The sequence below is a fragment of the Dipodomys ordii genome, unplaced genomic scaffold, assembly GCF_000151885.1.
Source record: "Dipodomys ordii isolate 6190 unplaced genomic scaffold, Dord_2.0 Scaffold36, whole genome shotgun sequence".
Taxonomy (NCBI): Eukaryota; Metazoa; Chordata; class Mammalia; order Rodentia; family Heteromyidae; genus Dipodomys; species Dipodomys ordii.
Window position 1 is genome coordinate 14,143,856 of NW_012267252.1, and position 16,862 is coordinate 14,160,717.

A 16,862-nucleotide genomic window follows, 5' to 3' on the forward strand; every position below is an offset into this window, starting at 1 on the left:
AACCAACAGTTGGTTGCCCTGAACTACAGTCCTCTGGTCAGCCTTCCGGAGTAGCTAGGATTACAGATGTGAGTCACCAACCAGTGCCTGACTCACAAAGGTGACTTAAATGGCATCCACTCTGAATCTAGAGAATCCAGTGTTTAAAAAAAAATCAAGGCACAGAAGTTTTGCTACAACTTCACCTGCAACTGGTTTTAGCAGAAGAACGCAGACCTGTGGTTTTGTAACATCTGCTACCCCCGTCTCGTGCTCCAGGGACCCCTTACCTCACTGATGAGCTCTGAGGCTTTCTTTCTCCCTTCAATCTCTAATGTGCCAGGAATGACACAGGCGACTCCCCGCATAAAGTTCAGGTCTGAACGGTACAGATTCTATAAGGAGCAATACCAAGAATCAGAAATGCCAAACTCTTACAGCAAGTAAGTAAAGAGTAGCTGGAGGTCACAGAGCATCACCTGAGAGCATCATGACTCAGTGTCCCGGATATTCTATACTATATATACTATGTAGTAAATGTTCAGTAGGGAAAAAAATGCAGGGCCAAATAGTTCTGTCACGTCTTTCAGTGTAGCTGTCCTAGGAATGCTTAGACAGAGTTTTATTTTAATGTGGGCTATAAAACAATAAATACTGAAGCAGATTGTAGTTAGAAAGTCAGGTGTCTTGGGGGGAAATGTGCAAATGTTTTTAGCAGGTCTTCTAAAACAAAAACCAGCACAGCGGGTGCTATTAATTAATCATGGGTTAGGGAAAAAAGCTAATGCATGAATCCAAGTAATCTGGCAAAGACCTGTCTGGATCTGTGTGGATAGGTGTGAGTGCATGGACCTGAATGATTTGAGCTGACACTTTAAAGAGTCCCCAAATTCAGTCCCCTCAGCCAGCAAGATACCCCCTGGGCATGCTGCCTTCCAATTGCCATCACAGAGCCAGACAGAGCAAATGAGAGCTCTGGGCAGGGGTTAATCGGGCCCCAGTGAGTATGGCAGCTCCCTGGTTCCTACAGCTGCTCTCGGGTTCCTGACAGTTGGTGTCATTCAGCAAATGCTGTACACACACAGAAAATTCCAGCTTCCAGGCACTGCTGAACTAGGAAGTTATCTGTGCTGTGTTCTACTTCCCTATACAAGCCCATTTCTTGCACGTGTCCTAGCAGGGTGGGTGGCATGGTAAGTACCAAACAGGATGCTGCTGCCTTTGGGAGAATGTGAGGATTTTTTCTGAACATAAGGACTTCCTCCAATGCTTCTTGACTCAGAGGACAGCCACCAAAAGCTGGACACGCAGGCTGGAGGGCCTGAAGATACCTCCAAAGGACTCAGGGAGGAACTCTGGGGCCTGATTTCCTAGGTTATCACCCTACCTGAGCTCTGCTCTCCCCAAAGTGGGTGACTTTGAGGTACAGGCTCTGAACAGCATCTCCATAGCCCTCCTGAGAAGAGGAGACAGGAACTCAGGAAGGACGTGCGACCCCCACCTAATCTGAAGCCACCTAATCTGACCCCCACCTAATCTGAACAACCATGAACCTGGAAAGCGTCTTACGTGACATTCAAACCCAGCACCTGCATTTCTTATGGTCAGAAGTATGACCTTGAACAGGGTCCTCACCTTTATCACCTACATGGTAATGTCTCTGAGTGGTGGCAATAAAGACTAACAATTTAGGGTTATTGTGGGATTCAAGTGAGATAAAGTATAGTAGATACACGAGGCTTGCAATTCTGCACAAACCCTCAGTCATTTTGCTATTGGATTTTTGCATATATTAGAGCTACATAGGCACTCTCCAGCTGAGTTCCAAGAGAAAATGCATGCTCCAGATTCCCAATCTATGGAGGCTTCCCAGAGCCAACAGGAGCTTGTGGGCCACTACCCCATGGTCAAAGGCACAGGAAAATGGGCCTAAAGGGAAAGGCCAGGCCTCCTTACCTCACTTTGCAACTTATGAGCTTTCTTGGCACAGCTTAGCCTCAGGTCTTCTGCCAAAGATGTATACTGGGGGAGTGGATGTCTGTAATCCTGGTCGCTGGCCAAGGCCTGAGCCTTCTTGGCATGCACCAGGGTTACCATGTCCAGCGGCAGATGGAAGTGTGCCTTGGAGTGTTCAAAGCCTTTCTTGTAGTTCACCTAGAGGGGAAGATGGATCAACAATGGCTATTTCAAAGCTACTATTTGCAACAGGACATTACGGGAGAGCAACTGTCATGCAATATTCCCAGGACAGACTGGGGGATGCTCCTGGCTAGGGCTAGTGCCTGGAAGGGAATGCTCCTTTCTTGTAGGAATTGGCCAAAGCAGCAGGACTGGACTCTCACTCCTGACAATCACCTCTGCTCCATCCCCTCCCAGCTCTTGGAGGTCACTGGCCTAGCTAAAGAAGAGTTAGAGGAAAATAGAGACATCCGAGGACTAGATACAACATCCAGACACAGCACCAGTGTTTCCTTTGCTTGTTTCTTTAATGCATCATTTTTCAGAGGAAACTCATTCTCTATCCAGTCTATCTTTGGATTCTCCTCTTACTCTAGGTGAGGAAAAAAGTAGTCAAATAGGCCAAGTCCAAGTTAATCTGGGAGCAGAAGCAGGGAGTGGGAATGGGGAGTCTGTGTGGAGCGCCAGTCCTGAGAGCTGCATATTTTCAACTGCCCTTTCCAGGCTTCCAGCTCCACACAGCCCTTGGAGAATCTGCTTAGAGGTCTGTGACACCCACAGAGGACTCAGGAATAAGATGATGACCACTTCCTCTGCTCTACCTCCTCCATCCTGCCTATAGCCCCCTTGGTGCTCCAGCCACTTCGTCCTAACCTCCCACTTCCATCTCTGTTAATCCTGCCCTCACTTCTAACACAAAGCTGTGACAATTCAGGTCCAACACCCCACTTAGAGGTTTGTTGCCCAGAAAGAGGAAAAAACCCACAAAACATAAACTAAGCTGTTGGTAAGCATGTTCACCAACTGCCGCCTTTTAGAATCCAGGTGAACTTCTGGCAAGAAGTCTAGAATTTTTACGTTCAATTTTTCACATGTAAATATTTGCAGTGAATTCACTTGACAGACCAAACACAGTATCTCTGCAAGCCACATCTAGCCCACAATACTACCTCCACTGGTAACCACTAGTTTAAATCAAAGAATGCCCAGAACCAACAACCTCCTTCAGCAGGACAGACAGCCTTCACTGGCTGAGCCACAAGCATTGTTAGGTGGGCCGCAGTGTTCCTGGGCCCTTTCTTCACACTTACATTGCTCTGTAGAGAGGTCGCGTGCACTGAATGTGCAAGGCTGAGATCATCCTCCAAGCTCCGGGAGCCGAGCATCTGTCCTTTCAATCTCTCAAATGCTTCTTTGTATTTGTACTAAAGGGAAAGAGAGCAGGAGAGACAGAGAGAGAGAGTAACAGCTCAGGGACAAGGCACGGGGAATGGAAGAGGTGGGTATTGGGTGAAAAATGTTTTGTTCTTTTTGACAGTAACTGGGTGAGTTAAAAGAAAACGCACGGGAGTTGTCAAAAAGGTCTATTCTTTCATATGCAAGACTCCCAATGACTAAAGGGCTCAGGCTTGAAATGGCAGGACGTATTAGCACTTGGGCGGCCCAGGCTGGAAGAAGGTGCACGTATTGTTAACTGTCTCTTCACACAGACTGGCTTTGTGAAAACTCGTGGTAGAGGGTACATTTCATCTGCCCGGGGGCCATGTTTATAGTCCAGCATCTGGCTTTGTACCCTAGGTTAGGGATTTTTGTTGTTGTTGTTGTCATAAGCTATGTTCTTTCTCACTGGTCATTATCTGATTGCCCCAACACAGTCAGTTCAGAGAGGAAAGGATATTATCCACAGGCAAAAGAAGGCAGAGGTTAGAGGCAACAGAACTGAAAACTGGTTTGGATTAAACGTGTGTCACAGTGTTGGCGGCTCACATCACTTATGATTTCCCCAGAAGCCTTTGCTGCCTGGAACGGAATGGCATCCAACCTCAGCTTATATCCACCGTCTCGAAGTTTGCTCCAGGATTCCTTATAACGAGTCTGGCAGGAAGATGTGTACAAATCAAGACCTTCATATGACCTACTGTTTTCCTAATCGCTGTTTTGCCAAAATAGAAGCCTGGTTTGCTATAGGTTTCTATCCCTTCCCTAACCCTTCCCAGCCCCTATTCCCAAACCCCAACTGTGGTTAGAGATCACTATGGCTTAGAACAAATTATCTAAAAGTTGGCGAGCTAAGCCAAGAGAGGGAAGCTGTTAAAAGCAAAGTCTTAGGAGTCAGACACAGTCAAAGCTTTCTGAGCAATAAGCTGATTGGACCAAGGAGACACAAGGCTGCATTTGCATAGATTTTTGTGCAAGCTAAATGAAAGCAATGTCTCTATCAGAGGACAGGAGGAGATAGGAATAGATTATGGAAAGGAGAGGTCAGTCTCTTCCCCACCCCAGTATCTCCTTGGCATAGGCACTGGGAATACTCCGCTTTATTTCAGCCCTAGGCCCATAATACTAAGATGGATGGCTTTCAAAGGCTCACTTTTTCCAATAAGCTTTTCTCTTCAGCTACATCATTGGCAGGGCCCAATGAAAATGATAGTGTATGTCTTCTTATTCAAAACAATTTCACATTTGTACATGGCAACAGCCGAGCAGTTACCCAATTGATAGATCTGTTGAGCACAAAGCAACCATGAAGGTATGCCTGACCTCCGGTCATGGATACCAGTATCCAACCAGCCTCACCTCACTGATGTTCATGGCATTCAGCTTGGCCAGCAAAACCTCAGGCAGGTCAGCAGTCTGTGTGTAATGATGCTTTATGTTTTCTCCTTGTTCCCTGTAAAGCCTCTGTGGGTGGAGAGAGTTTTGCATTAGCCCCAGAGTCTTTCCCATGCACAACAGAGATGAAGGGGCTCTGGATGTAATGTAATTGTAGACATGATCGCTGCACCCTGCATCCACCCAGACTTCCTAGCCCAGTGACATGCACATCATTCTCTTCCCAGCTTGATTTTCCAGCTCAGAATAGGGCAGGATGGAACATTCCTCCCTTAACACTCCACGCCTGTTTTGTTCTTTTTTTTTCCTTTTCTATTCTTTTTTTATTGTGAAAATACTGTACAGAGGGGTTATAATTACATGGGCAAGATAATGAGTACATTTCTTATTCAGCATTGTAGCCTCCTCCTTTGTTTCCCCTTCCCATCCTGCCTGTTTTGTTCTGAGACAAGCGTCAGAGGAGGAATCAAGGCCTACATCCCATGGTGTCCTGTGATTATTAGCTACAAGCTGTGGGAGGTCAGTGGGCTGCAGAGGGCACACAAAGAGATGGCTCCTGGAAGTGAGATCCCTTAGTGTCTACCTCCCTCCTCATTCTTTCCCCTTTCCCCTCGGTTCTTGCCTTATCAATGTCTCTAGGTAGAACTCTTTACCTAGAAGTCTGGTTTGGCGCTTCTAATATCCTAGTCATTTTCAATGACACATGGAGTTGATATTAGTCACCAAAATGAAGTTTCTCAACCTAGCTTTTCCATCCCAAATCTTATCAGATGTGTCCAAGTTTCTACGTATCACAGCAGTGCCCCCTAGAGTTGACTAAGGGTAAAGGACAAAACAAATATTGTTTTCCTGCCAAGAAATTCTTGTGTGACCATCTATATTTCTCAGAACTCAATTTGATTCTGTTGCACTGATTAATTACAAAATCATACATTCTTATATCATATGCTTGTGAATCTTCACATCGAATATTCTGACAGGCCTTTTTGGAACGTCCATGGCATAAAGCACAGCCAACAGAATTTGCTGGAAGTCAGGGAAGGAATTTTGAAATCCTCATCCTAAGGTTTGTAACTTTTTCTTTTTGGTAACCTGAATGGCCTGGATATTAATAATAATAGTTATTATTATTATAACTATTATTATTATCTTGAAGTAGATGTACAAAGAGGATTCAATTTAAGATTTGGTTTGAAAATGTTTAAAACCATATCTGCCTTACAGGAAGATCCATGGACTGCTCTCAGCACAGTCAGCCGAACAGAGCTAATCCATGTTCTCAAATGAATTTTTATACGTGAGCACTGGTCTATTCAGTCTCTATAAAATTCAGTGCTGGAAGGTCCAAGGGTCAAATCTTGGTTCCCTGTATTCCACAGAATATAGGAAATGGCTAGCAAGACACAATAATGTCTACAGATCAACTCATTTTCAAACCTTTCTATCCTTGGTTCCCATTTCCCATCTTCCCTGCACACCCCCCCAGCTAGACTCCAAAGCATGGCATCAGTATTCCAATTAGCAAGATTCTTCCCAAAGTTCCAGTTCTGAATACAACCCTTTCAAACAAAAGGGAAAAGGGGAAAAAGGCCTGGTTACAGACAAATCCATGAGACATGCAAATGGAAAGAAGAAGAGCATCATGGGGCAGTGGGGTGCGGAGCCCCACTTGGCATCCTAAGTGCAGGAACGCCCCATTTGCATCCTAATGAGGCAGCATCCCTGCTAAGGGGAGCCTCATAAAGGATGAGGAGCCCCTTCATCCTCAGGACGACAGAAGGAACAAGCCCAAGAACCCCTCCGCTTCAATCGCGCTGTTGAAAGAAGAGCCACTCTTAGAGTCATAATGTATATACATTATCACTCACGTCCACTGCTTGGGTATAACTAATTCTGGCCTGGACCATCTCCGGAGTGTCTTTAATACTGGTAAACTTCAAAGCATCTGGATGCTGACGGTACTTCTTCTGTTGAGCAGGGAAAGATCAAAGCTGTGAATTTTGTGCTGCTCTTTCATGCCATTTGAAAGAGAAAATCATAGGTTGCTTGAGATTAGAGTGAATTTGTGAACATAATAATTATTCTGCTTCCTCCATCTTTATATCCTAGGTGCCTTCAGGTTAATATTTGTTTCAATTTAAGAATAACCTTATGTCAATTAACATTAAAGTATTTCTACCTGGTGCAAAGACAACATCTCAAAATTAGGTAAAATACTGTAGGATCACACTTAGGAGAGGATTCTTTTTTATAGGCTTCAAATGCTGCGGCACAGTTGTTTACATATCTTAGTTTGGCTCTTCTAAGCAAGAAAGCACATTCATAGTTACATTTGTCCATTGAAGCTCTCTATTTTCCTTCCACAAAAGGATGTGGTAGATTTTTATCACAGTCAAAACCATTGTATTTAACATTCAGAGAGTGTACACTGGCCACCCACTCCAGAGCCTAGTTCAGTTAGCATATATGTACTAATTCTTGAAAATAACAAGAAAAAGGACACTGTTATTGCAAGGAGTCATTCTAGAGGTTGGCAGACAAGAAAACAAACAAAAATCTATGAAATAATAAATATTGGCAAAGATCTTAATATTCTATTTTTCAGAGATCTGAAAATCATGCTTAAATTAATTCCCTTTGTGTATGTGGGCAATAGGGCTTGAATTCAAGGCCTGGGCACTGTCCCTTGGCTTTGTCATTCAAGACTGGCACTCTACCACATGAGTCATACCTCCACTTCCACTTCCAGCTTTTTGGTGATTAATTGGAGACAAGAATCTTATCAAATTTCCTGCCCCAGCTGGCGTTGAACCTTGATCCTCAGATCTCAGCCTCCTGAGTAGCTAGGATTTATAGGCACAAGCCACCCAGCTAATAAATTCCCCTTTTAAATCATAAGGCATTTCCAGGGGACCAAAATGATAATTGCCTTAATGAAACTGTGGAGTTTATGTTTTCCCAAATCAAGCAATTATTTTATGACATACACTTATTTATCTAGTTGGATTTTTGTGCACTATATTAGGTTAGATGCATCTTTGAGGTAGCCAAATTAGAACACAGCCATACTCGTTTGATTTACTATTGTCTGTAATCATTTTCTAGCTAATTATAACAGAGACAATATAACCTTCAGGACTGAAAATACCCACTGCTTTGTCCTTTACATGGTAGGTGTGATGGTTTCTGCTTTACAATGTGTGTGTGAGCGTGTACACACATGCATGCACACACACACATGTGCCTACATGCTTTTGTGGGTCTTTCACATACCTAATATGTATTCTGAAGTACAAAAAGTCAGCTCACTTTGACACTACCCTAGAAATATGTCATTTTACAATGAGATTGTTTGACAAAATGCTAAAAGATACCTTCCTTTACTCACTAAAATTTGAGGACTAGCCTGAGACAAGAAGATCAAGAAAGATAAGCAAATTTCTTGAGCAGGATTGTACAACAGATTTGCAAATTAAAACCACGGTGGGGTACATGGTCCCCAAAGATCTCTTGGCTGTCAAGACTTTAGCATACAGAGGGGATAAGTTTGAAGGCTGGATGATGTATAGAACACTATTATTATTCATTGTTATTCTTCATTTCCCATATTGAGGGCTTGAATCCTCTGCCTTAAATGCGTTTTTCATAGTCATCCTCTGAAGACGACCTTTCCTTTATTTAGACTAAACAACTTAGGGCAGTACTGTCTTCACAGAGTTCCCTGGGACCTCTGAGGTAAGAATGTTAACTAACTTGTCTGAATATTAGGCCAATCAGAGTGAAAACACTTTGTGATCAGCTCTGCCCTGTGTCAGGTGACTAGAAAGCTGTTCAATCAGAAAATAACAGTGCGGAGAAGTTATGTTTGGAAAAAAGAAAGAAACACAACACAGATGTCATTCTTTTTTGATGATTATTCAGTAAGAAAATCTCCTAGACAAAGCTCCCAGGAGGCTCATCGCCAAAGCTGAAGTCTTCGGGAGCAATGACCATTAAGGAATCCTCTCTGTCCAGGAAAATCCAGAAAGATCAGGCTACTATGAAGACAAATGCTCACTTGCTTTCTGAGCCAAGTCCCTCCCCAAACAGACATGATGAGAAGTAGCTTTGAGTGGTTTGATCTTGTTGACCTCTGTGTGAGCATGAGTCAGTGAGAGTTTTCTGGGGTGCCCAACCCAGCTGCAATTCTGCCCTCTAGAGGACATTTGTCAATCTGTGACCTTTTTGCTTATCACAAGTGGGGCCTGGTAGCAACTCCAGGTCAGGAATGCTGCTAAACATCCTAGGAGACACAGGACAGCCTCTCACAACAAGAGTGCACAGAATGCCAATAGCAGAAGGACTAGGAAAACCCTCACACCATTTAAAAAAAAAAAGGCTGCTCAGTGAAACTGAACTAAACTGAACATACAAGCAGTATGTTCTCAGATATGGCCAGGGTGGTTTTCAGTTCACAGGAGTAGAATTTAAATACAGTAAAAGTGATAGCTGGATGTTGGTGGCTCACACCTATAATCCTAGCTATCCTGGAAGCAGAGGTCTAAGGATTGAAGTTCGAAGCCAGCCAGAACAGAAAAGTCCATGAGACTCACCTCCAATTAACCAGCAAAAAGGCAGAAGTGGAAATGTGACTCAAATAGTAGAGTGCCAGCCCTGAGTGAAAAAGCTAAGCCAGAGTGACAGCACTGGAGTTCAATCAATCAATAAGAAATGAGACGAGTTTTGCACAAGAGAGAACCAACTACATAACCATGTTAGTGAATATTCAAAAACTGTTTACACTTTTGCAGAAAGAGAGGAAGAAAATGTGCATAAAGGTGTAGACGGGCTTTCTGGCTACAATAAATGTATCTTTTCATCATCTCTCCAGTGCCGCTTCATTAAAAAGGTAAGTTGGTGGGTAGCAATTGAGCTCCGTTTGATTGTCATTATTATTCATAATATCATTTGTCACCCACTTTGTTTTTGCCAGGGTTCTATGGGCCCCTACTGGCGTGTGTTTGGTATGTGGTTTCTCTCTAATTACAGCCTGAGTCTGAGTTTTCAGGCCTTTCATGTGGTTTCTCCTTTTGAGTGGAAATTATTTTAATTCTGTACAGCAAACGCCACACACCTAATGCAGCCAGGCCTGTTACACACTGTCAGGAAATCTCACCTCGCTAATGAGCTCTCCTGCCTTCTTCGCCTGCTCCACATTTAATGACCCGGTGGCGACCCAGCCCAGGCCTTTCATCCACTTCATGTCTGCCTTGTATTGGTTCTGACAAAGGAGAAGGAAAGAAAAAAAAAATAAAAAGACAGGCCATTGTTGCTGCAGACATTTAGAGGGCTATTAACAGCTCCTGATGCCTCCCAGAGCTAGCTGAGTCAAATTAGATGCCACTTTGTCTTACCCATTTCTGCCCAGTCACAGGTAGGACCCTAAAACGTAAATGAATTTCCCTTTTAATTATAGAGACCTGCCTTTGGATAGTGGCTTTGCTTTAGGCCCCACCCAATACCTCTGGGGGCAGAAGGGGAGGGGCTAAGTCACCCTTGGCCCTCATTAGGGACTCCTGTCTACCTCCCTAGGAAGCGAGTCCTCACTGTCTGTACTACCAATTTTCTTGTTTAAAAATGACATGCAGGGGAGAAGAAAATGAGAAATCCTAACAGAATCTGGAGCTACTGGAAAGAATTTTACAAGACATCCGAGACTTCCCACAGTGCCTGTTCCTTCCTCTGAGATGCGGGAAGTAAGAAGAGGATATTTCTCATTTCTTTACTGGCCACTGAATGAGTAGTTTTAATGGAAAGTTATTTAAATGGGTATTTCTAAAAAAAATAGCACATCAACTGTTTATCATGAAGCAGCTCCACAAGGAAGGGATACATGCACATGTGTGCACACACATACGTGCATGCACACACCCACACACAGACACACATGCAATAGTCCGGCAGGTGCTGACCTCCCCTTTCCACTCATCTACCTTCTGGAACAAAAGTTAAATAGGAAAGAGAGGATAGACAGTGGAAGGAGAAGGGATGCTGTTGATAATTGGCAAGCTGCTCCTTCCAAGAATGGAAACTGCTAGAGTTGAAACAAGTTATCCGTGATGCTCACCCACAACTGACCACTGTGAAAAACGTCACACATACAACATTCCCTTGGTGACTAAAACAAGAAACCTGGGACACATCTGTAGGTCAGAATCCCAAGAAGGAAAAGGAGCTCTGTGATTTTTCTCTTGGTTAGTACAGAACTTAAAATGGACATGGTTTGAATAAAAGGTAAAACATAAGGAAGCTAAAATGTCTCCACTCTGGGAATCAGAAATAGGTATCCCATTAAGATAAACTGGAAGGGTTTGTATGTACCTTGGCACACACCTGGACAAAGGTGCACACAGGTGGACAAGGTGCACCCAGGTGGACACAGGTGCACACGGGGACGCACACAGACGAACACATATCACTTACGTCGCTCTGCAAGCCATATGCCTTCTTAGCCCACTCCACTTTCATGTCTGTGGGCAAAGCTGTAAAGTGATGGGATGTCGTCCTGTAGCCTATGTCTGTGGCTAAGTGCTGAGCTTGGCGGGCATGTGTGAGGTGGACCATGTCCAGGGAGACGTGGCACTGGGATTTGGCGTCCTCGAAGCCCTTTTTGTACTCCAGTTCACTCTGCAGCTTGGACATTTGCAGTGAGTGGCTCATTTGCGAATCATCCTGTGCACTCTTTGCTCCAATGAGTTTCCCTCTGGACCTCTCATAATCCTCCTTGTACTTTACCTAAGTAAGAAAAATAGACAACCATGCTCGAGAAGCTCCTGAGAAGAGCTGTTAAGCTCCAAGCTGCAGGTAGGAGTGTTAAACAACACCTTTTGACACACACTTAGCAGAATGAGAGTCTGGACCACTGGCATACTTTTATCAAATGGTGAAATAAAATATCACTGTCCTATTAGCTCCCTTTTCAACTTGGCTTCAAGAAAGCTCTGAGCTTACCTGAAAGCTTAGCTTTACAATCAGTCCTCTAGCATTTTGTTAGAGACTTTTTTCTCCTCTAATTATTTAATAATTTTAAAATGTTATTTAATATCATTTAATATATATTTAAATAGCCTGTTTTCTGTGAAAGCTATCTTAGAATCATTTCGGATAATAGTGAGAACCTTAAAACTAAAAAAAGTAGCAATAAAATGAAAAAGACACAGAGCCAGGTGTTGATGGCTCATACCTGCAATCCTAGCTCGTTGTTGGGGGAGTGGGATGTGAAGATCATGGTTTGAAGCTACCTTGGCTAGACAAATCTGAGGTACTCTTATTTAACCAGCAAAATACCAGAAGTAGCATCACGGATCAAGCAACAGCATGCCAATCTTGTGTGATAAAGTCAAGCAAGAACCCAAGTCCCTGTGTTCAAGCCCCAGTACTGGCACGTGCACACGTGTGCACGCACACACACACACACACACACACACACACACACACACAGAGACTATCCAAAATATAATTGCTGTTCAAGTAAGAAACTCAAGGGATATGGGGAGCAAAAATGAGCCGAAAAATGATTTTAAAAATGCAATGAGAGGCAGAAGAAAGAATAATGTGGGAAGGCTTTGAAAACTGAAACATGGTCCCACTATGTGACATCATTTTCAATCTTATCATTATTGTGGCCATCGACGGTTGGGGCTATACTTTTAAAGCTGCATGCATCCATTTTGATATCTTCCAGGCACGTGGCAGGCCTGCACTGCTCACAGTGCATCCACAGACTAGTTTGTAAAATGTTCCCAGATGACTTTAAGATATGTCAGAATGTAAAGCCACATCACTAAGCCCCTCCATCAAAGTGACTTTTTAAAAGCAGGACTTTCTCAATGAAAGGAACAAAGCTGGCCCAGATCCCTCATCTCCTCGTCAGACTTATGGCAGATTTCACTGGACTATAAAACACTTATAAACGTCATTCCATTTCCTCACATTGCCATATGGCAATTACCAACTTCTCAGCAAGGTACCTGAGATATTGAGAGATTAAACAATCTGCCCCAAATAACAGCACTCATATGTGATAGAGCTAGAGTTTTATCCAAAATTGACTTTATCCTAGAGCCTGGGTTCTAAGGCAACAGTATTTAAAAGAAAGTCATAGAATTCATAGGCATCATGCATCTGTGAAACAAGGACTGGGATGATTACTCTCACGACTGTATGTGGCAAGCAGCTCAACAGGCACTGCATGATTATCTCATTGTAAAGCCACTGTTGTCATCCCTGTTTTGAAAATAAGGAGCCTGAGATGAAGAACTGGATCAGATAAAGTAGCAGGAATCCCATCTCTTGCCCACGTGGAGAACTGACTCACCTCGCTGGCTAGGTCCCTCTTAGCTTTGGCTGTCAGGAAGGTTAAGGAGTCAAGACGCAGCTCAAACCCTTTTGCCTTCTGGCTTTCCCAGCTACTCTTGTATAGTTTCTAGAAGGGATTTAGGAAAGAAAAGATTATTTCCTGAGAGACTTTTGTTAGACTCTAGGTTGACCTTTCTAGAAAGGGAACAAGGACAATGTCCTTTCCTGGAGCCAAGAGCACTAGATTCAGGTAATTGAATACAACCAGGCCTTTAGATTCCAGTCTGTAGGCCTCTAGGCGTATAGACTTCAATCAAAAGAAGCATAAATCAAAGTCCAAAAGCTCTGATGATACTAGGCATCTTTACAGAAGTCTCAAAGACTAGCCAAAGGCTGAACAACAGAGTATTTGTGTAAAGTCTACTCCTTGTCTATCCACAACCTCCAACTGCAGGTGACTGCACCCCTTTCTCTTTCCTGTCTCTCCAGCTACTTGGATCTTTCCTTGATCCTTTCATTCCATCTTCTTGCTCCCACCTCCAAGTTTCAAGATCTTTCTTCTGAAGGCCCCTCTTCCTTCCAACCTGTTTCTCCTTCTAGTGCCTACTTACCTAGTTGCCAGACTAAAACCCCAAGACCTGGGAGCTGAGTGGAAAGTGCTGCAAAAATATCTCCCCTTACACAGGGAGGAAGATGGGGTCATGGGTGCTTTCACGGATACTTATGGATACTTTCATGTCCAACAGCCACCAGTGTGCCCGCTCCTCCAAGTGTGTCATGACTATTTGCTCAGAGATGGATCCTAACAACTCAGTGAGGCGCCTATACAAGCCTCATTTTCCTTATGGGAGCACTGTGGGTCAAACCAGATGGTTTGCAGCCACTGGCTGAGCTCTTACTCACTTTCTTCTGCTACTGCTCAGCTCTAACACACCTGGAGTAGCCACTCTAGCTGAAGTCTTCCCCTCTAAACAATGATCCCCAGTGTAAGCCCCTCTCACTGAAGTACTGAACAGGAAGCTCTCAGGGCGAGCTATTTTTAGACAGTTGGTACAGACACTAGTGGCTGTTGGCTTGGGTGATGTGACCAAGTGACCATAGAGCATAGCAGAGCCCACAGCTGTCTCCTCCCCCTTGGGTACCTCACTGAGATGAGCAGCATTGGCTCGGGCCTGCAAGAAGAGAGGCTCATCTTTGCTGATGCTGTACTGATGGACAGACTGTTCGTTTCCTGCCTTGTAGGCTACCTGTTAGAAGAGAGCACTGGGTCAGGAACTGGAGGGTAGGAAGGCTGATGAGTCCATCATAACTCTGGGACTAGAGATCACTACATTAACAAAACAAGCCAGGCACAAAAAGACAAATACCACATGATCTCATTCATTTGTGGTAGCTTAAAACATTGGCCACATTGAAGTGGAAAGCAGAGAACTGAGGTCACTGGAGCTTAGAGGGGATGGAGATAGACACAGACACAGTATATCATGGATAATAAAGTACAACCAGAAGTAGTTCTAATGCTATACAGTGCATCAGGCAACAGAATTGACAATGACTTATTATATACTTCAAAAGAACTAAAGGGGATGTTAAGGGTGCCCAACACATAGAAATTATAATATGTGAAGAGACTGAAATATTAATTACCCCCAACTTAATCATTACCCACTGTATTCGTTTTAAAAATTGTAGTACTGTGCCCATAAATAAGCACAAATATTGTATGTCAATGAAAAACAACTCTAGGGAGGAGGGATGAGAGAAAGTGACAGAGGAAGTGGCTCTGAGGTAGAAAGAATACCCCTTTATATAACTAACTGATGTTAATAAAAACATGGGGAAAATGTGCACCAATAGACATATACACACACACATATATACATACCACCCCAGACACCATAAACCAACTACAGTGGACACAATTCAGGTTAGAGTCAAGCCCCAAAGCCCCCCTCACATTTCTTTAGAAAGGAAAACTAGTGAGGGACCAGTCAGATTGCAGTAACAGGGTATTTGGTTGTTGTGGAACTCTACTCTAAATAAAATCCATGGAGCCATATTGCTCTGCCTTCTATATGTGAGCTCCAATGAACATGACCCACACATAGACATAGACAAATGTTGTCCTCATCAAAGATAAGCATCTACTGAATCCAGAATTGTAGATCTCTAGTGAGAGACAGAAGAAAGACCAAAAAAAGGAACTAAGGAATACTGACAGCCAAAAGAGGAATAAGGCCATTCTTCCATCTGTCTCTAATAACTGGAGGGGGGAAAATGGAGTGGATAGAGCAGGGAGGACTGGGTGTTCCAGTCCCAGAAACAGCCTGAGAGTATGAGCTATTTAAGAGAAAGCTCTTTGGTTCCTGACTGCGTAGGCAGCACCTGCTCCCATGGGCTCCCAGGCCCATGACACAGCACACTGGCAGCACAAGGGCAGCCCAGGACTCACCCCGCTCTGCAGCTCCTGGCTCTTCTTGGCGTGCTCCATCTGGGAGCTATCAGCCACACTTGTGAACTTCAGCTCGTCAACCCTCTGCCGGTAGTTTTTCTGTTTCCAAAGTAAAGGAACCCCATGGCATTAGGATAGGCTATTTTTCCCCACCACAAACATGCCCTTACTCAGATGCTGTGTCTGTGTCCCAAGCAGCTCCCCAAAGGGAATAACCTTGTTGGTCCTGTAGCTTAAACAGAATCACAGAGCTTTTACTGTTCTAATGTCATCACATTTCACCATGTATAATGGAAAGCTCCCAGTTTATAAATCTAGGTTTGATATAGCAAAGTGGATTTGGACTTGAACTTGGACTTTACAATCCTCAAGACCATCACTCTCCAGCTTCAAGACATCGGGCAAGTCACTTGATGGGATTCACTCTTCTGGTTTCTCACTTTCCAGACCGCTAAGTTCTTACTTTCCTTGTGTTCCCCATCTCACAACTGGTAAATTTTCAAATGTGCTAATTCTCCACCCCCCCCACCCTTCAAGCCTTCTTGTCTTTCTTGTTTCTCTTTTTTTTCCACTAGAGTTGCCAAGTGAAGGGGAAAGATAAAAATAAGAGTAAGAAAGATAAGAATAAATTTGCCAGGACGGATGGCAAGTTGAAGCAATAGCTCCACATGGTGGAAGATCACGGCCTGGTGCCAACAAAACTCCCTGTGCCGTCAGCAAGAGTATCCTAGTCCTAACTAAATCTAAACAGAGATCAGGACATTGGGAACTCCAAATTTCCTACTTTTAAGGAAACAAAAAAATTCTAGAGAAAATATTCTCCAGAAACTTTTAGTTCTCTTTCTTATTTTCTGTGTTGAATCAGAACATTTCACTAGGAACTTTTATTTTATTTTTTATTTTTGGGTCCGGTCGTGGGGCCTGAACTCTCAGCCTGGGCTCTGTCCCTCAGCTCTTCAACTCAAGGCTAGCGCTCTACCACTTGAGCCACAGCGCCACTTCTGGCTTTTTTCTTTTTGCTTATGTGGTGCTGAGGAATCAAACCCAGGGCCTCAAACATGCAAGGCAAGCGCTCTACCACTGAGCCACCTTCCCAGCCCCTCACTACAAACTTTTAAAAAGTTACTTAGCCCTTTCATTGTTGGAAATTCCCAAGGATCTCAGAGTCTACAGCGATCAAATAAATTATAAGTACTTATAGAGGAGCCACAAATCCATTTGGGGGGATATAAGAAATGCAAGGGACATAAGATCTTCCTGTCCATGAAGAGCTTTAAAATTATTAATCAGCACACGAAGTGAG

The 16,862-nt window shown here is 43.7% G+C and overlaps 1 protein-coding gene across 3 annotated transcripts in view; it reads right to left on the minus strand.

Moving 5' to 3' along the window:
* Nrap (nebulin-related anchoring protein) overlaps positions 1-16,862 on the minus strand; it is a 67,603-nt gene that overhangs the window by 18,822 nt on the left and 31,919 nt on the right. For all 3 annotated transcript variants that reach the window (XM_013017616.1, XM_013017617.1, XM_013017618.1), the window contains 11 exons: positions 15,560-15,658; positions 14,250-14,354; positions 13,127-13,234; positions 11,233-11,544; positions 9,926-10,030; positions 6,639-6,737; positions 4,735-4,839; positions 3,925-4,032; positions 3,249-3,362; positions 1,936-2,133; positions 270-374 (listed from right to left, as the gene is read on the minus strand). In XM_013017616.1, coding sequence (XP_012873070.1) covers positions 270-374; positions 1,936-2,133; positions 3,249-3,362; positions 3,925-4,032; positions 4,735-4,839; positions 6,639-6,737; positions 9,926-10,030; positions 11,233-11,544; positions 13,127-13,234; positions 14,250-14,354; positions 15,560-15,658 — 1,458 coding nt within the window. The remainder of the gene's footprint in view (positions 1-269; positions 375-1,935; positions 2,134-3,248; positions 3,363-3,924; positions 4,033-4,734; positions 4,840-6,638; positions 6,738-9,925; positions 10,031-11,232; positions 11,545-13,126; positions 13,235-14,249; positions 14,355-15,559; positions 15,659-16,862) is intronic.